Genomic DNA, 6,765 nt, shown 5'->3' on the forward strand with positions numbered 1-6,765 from the left:
CCTCGGGCTTCCGGAGCACGAGGGCCCCCATCTTCGGCGTCGACGGCCAGGAGCCCGTCGCGCTCTGGATGCGCAGCGTCTCGACGAAGAAGTAGGCCGTGTCCCGCCCGACGATGTCGACGAGCGCGCCGCGATCGCTCGCGAGCTCGCCGGCCCACGCGTCGCCGACGTCCTCGACCGCGTAGAGCCCGCCGGGCGCGAGGACCGGCCAGAGCGCCGCGAGCGTCTTCCGCTGCGCGTCGAGGGAGTGGTAGCCGTCGTCGACGACGAAGTCGAACCGCGCCGGTCCGCCCCGCGCCGCGAGTTCCTCGAGCGCGGCGACCGCGGAGCCGTCCGTGGAGTCGCAGGTCAGCACCTCGATGCGGTCGTGGCCCGGCGCGCCGTTGAGCGCGCGCGCGTCCGCCGCGGGGTCGAGGCCGACGACGCGCGCGTTCGGGAAGAGCTCGGCCCAGGCCCGGAGCGACGCGCCGACGCAGTACTCCGCGGCGCAGGCGACGCCCTCGGGCCGCGGCCGCGCCCCGCGGTCGGGCGCCCGCAGCCGCCCGCGATGGATCTCCTCGGCCATGGACGCGCCGTGCTCGGGCGACAGCGTGCCGACGCCGACCTCGAGCACCGCACTCGCCGCGCGCCGCGCGCTCCGCGGGAGCAGCGCGTCGTAGACCGCGCCCAGGCCGCTGACGCACTTGTTCGACCCGTGCGCGTCGAGCGCCGCCGAGATGGGGGCGCAGGGCTCGTTGCGGCACCGGGCCGGCGGCAGCCGCGCGTCGCGGACGGCCTCGTCCGCGCGCCGCGTCAGCGCGGCCTCGACGCAGCCGCGATCGTCGCAGCCCATGCCGGCGTCGATGCCGTGCGCCTCGGCGAAGGCCGCGACCGCGAGGGACCGCGCCGACGCGTTGCGCGTCGGCACGACGAGCGTCTGCAGGCCGGCGTTGATGTCCATCGTGATCTCCACCGTCTCCTCTGCGCGGGCGATGATTGCCAGCAGCGCGAGGACGGCGCTGCCCATCACCACCATGCTCGATCAGATGCCATGAAAGATGCCGGCAAGGAAGGCGCTGCCCATCACCATGCTCGGTGATGCCTCAAGATGAATTCAAGATGCCGACAAAGCCGGCTTGGAGAGCGAGAGCGACTCGGTCTTCGCGCGCAATCCACCGGCTCTCGACGCGACGTGCGCGCGCCATCAAAAAGCGGATATGGTCTTCGTGCCTCCCGAGCCGTCCTGGAATGCGCTCCTGCTCGTGCTCAACTGCGGAGGTGGCGACGCCGCCCGTCGCCTGGCGGATAATCGAGACAGCCTCAGTGCTATTCGTGACTTCATCAAGTTCGCGCCCGATTGGAAGGCGCTCGAGGTCTCGCTCGGAACGCCCCAGCGTCGGGAGTACAAATTCTGTAAGCCAGTTTATATGACAGAGTTCCCGGGTATCACCGCGGCCATCGTGGTCGAGTACGCTCGCTTTCTCCGCCTCTTCGAAGGCATGCCGCACAAATCGATCGCGCCGCCGCCCAATTGGCCGACGCTCCTCCATGACAACCCGGCTACTCCCAAAGGGCCGCCTACGTCCGAAGTTCTCAAAAAGATCTGGGAATTTCACTCGAAGCAAGACTCGTATGCGGAGGACTGCCTCTTACTGACCGGCCGAGAGATCCCGTACTATGAGTACGATGATTCTCCTGCACTCGATATCATGTCGGTCTCCTCCAAGAATGGCGGGCTGGTGGCGTACCGGCGGACGTACGTCCGCTACGAAGCGGCCTACGGGACTCCGCCGTCGAACGTTTGGCCTGATTCGTCCGCGCTGATGGCCTTAGCCGACGAGTGCCAAAACCACCTCAATTATTGCATGTCCACCGATGATGTTGGCCTGCCGTGCCGCAAGGAGGTTGCAAACAACGTCTGCTACTTCCTCGAGGACTTGGGAGATTCGGACGCAGACTACTAGTAGTAAAGCAGCATACTATCCCGGGCCGCAGTCCACGAGCACACGAGAGCTACGCGCCGTTAATCGGGGCACGCGCGCCGCCTACTTCTTCTTCCCGAAGAGGGGCGTGCCGACGCCGACGGCGTCGCCGTTCTTCGGCGACTCCGCGTGGTCGGCGGGCCCGTCGTCGCCGCCCTTGTTCTTCATGATGTCGGCGAGCATGGCCTCGACCTGCTTGGCGCGGCGCTCGTCGTCCTTCTTCTTCGCCGCGGCCTCCGGGTCGAGGTCCGCGAGCTCCGCGTTCTCCGTCGCGTCCTCGCGGTAACTTTTCCGCTGCTCCGCGAGCTGCTCGAGGTCGTCGGCGGTCTGGGCGCCGAGCCAGGCGAGGAAGGCGTCGCCCTCGGCCAGCGCCTCGGCCGTGGACGCCGCGCCGAAGGCGCCCGCGAGGTAGTCGCGCGCGCACAGATCGATCGCGAGGAGCTGCTTCGGCTGGTCCTCGAACGCGGGCAGCTTCTCCCCGATGAGCGCCAGCGCGCGCTGGAGCACGCCGCCCTCGTCGGCGCCGGACTCGCCCGCACCCCGCAGCAGCGCCGCGAGCGCCGGCGGCACCGCGTCCTCGTCGTCGCCGTACGTCTGGAAGTGCGGCAGGCAGTCCGCCAGAAGCCAGAGCTTGTCGTCGACGGACAGCGCCGCCGTCGTGTCGCCCAGGGGCTTCCAGAAGCCGTCGCGGGGCGTCGCCATGCCCAGGCCCTCCTTGAGCGCCTTGCGCTGCGCGCCGGAGGCCGGGTCCCAGCGGCAGGCGACGTTCGCGGAGAACTGGGCCAGGAGCGGCGTCGCGATGACGACGGCCATGGGCTTGATGACCTCGTAGATGTCCGGGAGCATGCGCGTCGCCTGGGCCGCCAGCGCCTCGCGCCGGCCGAAGTCGGGCTCGTTGTCCTCGATGAGCTGGATGAGCCGCGTCGCGCACAATCGCTTGTCGTCCTCCTCCATGTGGTCGACGTTCCAGAGCGCGTTGTCCGCCGCGGCGGCGGCGCCCGCGCCCGCGGGCACGTCCCGCGCGCGGTCGGCCATCACCACAAAGAGGGGCGTGCCCGACGACGCCTCCTTGGCCTTCTCCTTGGCGAGCTTCGCGATGGGGTTGTTCTCCGAGCCGTCGTCGGCGTCCGAGAAGTAGTCGTAGCCCCGCAGACCCCGCCAGCCCGCGCCCCAGAGCTGCTGGGCGCGCTCGTCGTCCGTCGCGACCATGGCCGCGGCCGGCGCGCCCGCGCTGAAGTGGAAGAAGGAGCCGACGACCCAGAGCCTTTGCGCGTCGTTGTAGTCGCGCCACGTCTGCGTCTGCTGCGCCGCGTGGCCGCCCGGCGAGCAGCGCGCGGCGCTGAAGGCGACGATGGCGCGGCCGCCGGGCTTGAGCACGCGCCAGAGCTCGCGGAACGTCGCGCGGGGCGACGTCACCAGCTCCGCGGCGCTGTAGAGCACGACGGCGTCGAACGACTCGTCGGCGTACTCGAGGACGCCGCCCTCCTGGAGCACGGCGGCGGCGTCGGCCTTGACGACCTCGTTCGGCGGGAACCAGAGCTCCTCGCCGCCGCCGTCGGCGGGAATGTAGGACGCGCCGCTGCACGAGCCGTCGATCTCGAGCACCTTGCCCGCGCCGGACTCGAGGTGGCGCACGAGGTGGCCGCCGAGCGCCTCGCCGGCGGCGGCGTCGAGGATCGGCGCGCCCTCGAGGACCTCCTCGACGAGGCCCTCCTCCTTGCGGAAGCCGTCCTTGCCGTAGGGCCAGGACCGCGGCCACTTCCAGGCCGTCGCCGGTACCTTCAGTCCCGGCTCCGCCATGGACGCGGGAATCTCGGGCATCTTGTTCGTCGTCTGCTGGAGCGGCGCACCGCGGGCCGCCGGCGCGACGGCGGCGCGGAAGCCATCGCAAACGCCGAGCGCACCGAGTGCTAGCAGTAGCTTCGTCGCCATGCTCGTCGCAGATCTCAATGTGCAACCCAGCACATCGACTGAGTCGAGGCCGCCGGGGGTCTGTCGACGTCGATGTTACGCCCGCCGAGCTACATGGCGGGCTGGGGCGCGTAGCCCGGGTTCTCGCGGAAGAACGTGTCGACGCGGGACCGCGCCGCCGCGCTCTCGCGGATCCACTTGCGGAGGTGGGGCTCCGCGGCGGCGAAGTCGTCGACGCCGAAGGCGCTCGCGAAGGCCGCGCGGTCCGGCGTCGCCCGGAGGAGGACCTTGGCGAGCTCGCGGAAGAACTGGCTGTTGTAGGGCGCGCAGGTCTCGAGGTAGGACGCCGTGACGCTCTTCGAGAGCGGCTCGTCCGCGCCCTCGGCGAGCGCGCGCTCGAAGGCGCGCGCCACGAGCTGCGCGATGCGGTTCACCCAGAAGAGCGCGCGCGCGGCCGAGTCCTTGGACGAGTCGGCGCTGTCGAGGATGCCGCAGATGTCCTTCTTGGACACTGCGCGGATCCAGCCGCGCGCTTCGCGGTGCTGCGGCGACCGGGCGCGCGCGCGCGCCTTCGACGCGGAGAGCCGCAGCTTCTTCGCGTTCGAGCGAATGTCCGACGCCGCGGCCTTCTCGTAGAGGACGCCGAAGGCGCGGAAGGCCGGCAGCAGCGACTCGAGGCCTTCCGCGTAGAGGTCCGTGTCGAACGAGACGAGGCTCGTCGACCGTTTCAGGAGAGCGCCGGAAGTCTGTAACGCAGCTATTCCTTCGTTTGTCCCGGGCGCGACTCTGACTGTTGGTTCGTTGACGAAGCGTCGCCCGAGGGCCGCGATTAAGGCGGCGATGAGTGCGATATTGTAGCGAGCGATGAACATCTTTTCCGCTATTTTTGATGGGTGTTTGCGTCGCGTACGAGGGCAACGACCAGACGAGGGTGTGACCGACGTCGAGGCGTCGAGATTAAGCGCGACGAGACGACGAGTCGGCGCCGACAAGTGAGAACACCTCGACAGCTTAATTAAACCGAGGGCTTTGCAAATCTGCCACAGTCCACAAACCGACGACGGGCAGCGATTGCCCGCTTCGGACGGCGGCGCGCGCACGCGATGGAGCAAGTCGCCGCAGTCGCCGCGCGCGAGGATTCCGTCGCCATGGAGGAGGAGGACGCGCCCGTCGACGCGGACCAGCGTATGCCGGACAAGGACGACGTAGCAGCCCGCGAAAGCGAGGAGCCCGAAGCGCAAGAAACCAAGGAGGAAACGCCGCCCAACGGCCACACACAGGCGCCCGCGCCGGCGGCCTGCGACGACCTCAACCCCGAGGAGGAGGCGGCCGCGCCGGTGCCCGCCGTCGTCGCCGAGGCCGAGGCGCCCCGGTCCCCCGAGGCCGCGGCGCCGGCGAGCGCCGACGAGGTCTGGGTCGACGACGGCCATTCGCCGCCGGGCATCGACCTCCAGCCGCCGCCCGACGAGCTCGAGGCGAGCTCGCCGCGGAGCAGCTTCTCCGGGGCGCTGTCGCCCGCGCGGTCCGCCTACGGCGGCGGCGACGCGGCGTCGGACGACGACGGCGCCGCGTCGGACGACGACTCGGGCGCCGAGGACAGCGACGGCGCGGAGAGCGGCAGCGACGGGTCCTACGACGGCGAGGACTACGGGCGCTTCGGGTTCCGCGGCGAGTCCTACGAGGTCGTGCTCGCGGAGCCGCGCCTGGGCATGACGCTCGAGAACGTGCTGGAGCAGACCGTCGTGCACGACGTCGACGCGGGCGGCGCCGCGGCCGCGGCGGGCATGCGCCGCGGCGCGCTGCTCGTGGCCATCGGCGGCGAGTCGACGTTCGGGCTGCTCCACGACGAGGTCATCGACCGCCTGCGCCAGCCGCGGCGGCCCCTCGTGCTGACGGTGCGCGACGTGCCCGAGGACGCGTTGGAGGCGCGGCGATCTGAAGCTAGAACATATGCCATGGCCGCGCGGGGCCCGACGCAAACCGGCGACGACCGGCTCGAGGCCGCGGGGCCCCTCGTCGCCGCCGCCGCCGCGGCGCTGCGCGACGCGCGGTTCCTGCCCAGGCCCGACGTCTCGCAGATTTCCTCGCCGCCGCCGCCGCCGAGTCTGAAGGCGCCGATCGCGACGCCGCCCAAGTCGCCCGACGCGGCGGCGGCGCGCTACTTCGGGGACGTCGACGACGACGACGACGAGAGCGACGACACGGACGACGAGTCCGCGAAGCTCCGGCGGCCCAAACCCTACGCGGTGGCTTTGGAGGAGTGCGGCGCGGCGCTCGCCGCGTTGGACGACGCGTGCGCGCGGCCGACGCGGTCCGGCCGCGCCGCGCGCCGGGCGCTGCGGGTCTGCGAGGACGCGCTGGCGTCGGGCTTGTGCGCCGCCGTGGAGTGCGCGGAGCCCGCGCGATTGGGCGGCGGCGACGGCCTCCCGGGCCGCCGGGGCCCGCGGCCCGGCCAGGCGGGCCACCCGGCGGCGGACACGGACGACGACGCGCGGCTGGCGCAGCTCGCCGTGGACTGCGCCGCGCTGGCCGGCGGCGGCGACGGCGCCGCGCTCGAGCGCTGGGCGGCGGTCGCGGCCGCGGGCTGCGGCGACGGCCGGTCCGCGGCCGTGTGCGCGTCCCGCCGCGCCGCGCGGCTCCTCGCGCGGCTCGCGCGGGGCGCGCGCACGCGGCCCAAGGCCGCGGCGGCGACGGTGTTGAAGGTCGTCGTGCGCCTCGCGGCCGCGGGCTGCGGCGAGCGCGCCGCGCCGCGCGCGTACCCCGGCGCGGCCGCGCAGGCGGGCGCCGCGCCGCCGCGGAGCGCCGCGGCCGCCGTCAACGCCGCCGCGGCCTGCTGCGCCGTCGCGCCGGCGGCCCACGGCGCCCTGCCCGAGCGGCTCCGGCCCCTCGTGCG

General features: G+C 72.1%; 2 protein-coding genes across 2 annotated transcripts in view; one reads left to right on the top strand and one right to left on the bottom strand.

The window, feature by feature from the left end:
* Positions 1–2,024: 2,024 nt before the first annotated feature.
* AURANDRAFT_61607 (hypothetical protein) lies at positions 2,025–3,893 on the bottom strand (the record flags this gene model as incomplete). The annotated part of the gene is made up of 1 exon (XM_009035800.1): positions 2,025–3,893. The coding sequence occupies one exon, from the start codon at positions 3,891–3,893 to the stop codon at positions 2,025–2,027; it is 1,869 nt and encodes a 622-aa protein (XP_009034048.1).
* Positions 3,894–4,975: 1,082 nt separating this feature from the next.
* AURANDRAFT_61608 (hypothetical protein) overlaps positions 4,976–6,765 on the top strand; it is a gene marked incomplete at both ends in the record, with an annotated part of 3,227 nt that continues 1,437 nt past the window's right edge. The window contains 2 exons of the mRNA XM_009035397.1: positions 4,976–5,077; positions 5,153–6,760. Of these exons, the coding sequence (XP_009033645.1) occupies positions 4,976–5,077; positions 5,153–6,760 (1,710 nt within the window). The remainder of the gene's footprint in view (positions 5,078–5,152; positions 6,761–6,765) is intronic.

The sequence above is a fragment of the Aureococcus anophagefferens genome, assembly GCF_000186865.1.
Source record: "Aureococcus anophagefferens unplaced genomic scaffold AURANscaffold_3, whole genome shotgun sequence".
Taxonomy (NCBI): Eukaryota; class Pelagophyceae; order Pelagomonadales; family Pelagomonadaceae; genus Aureococcus; species Aureococcus anophagefferens.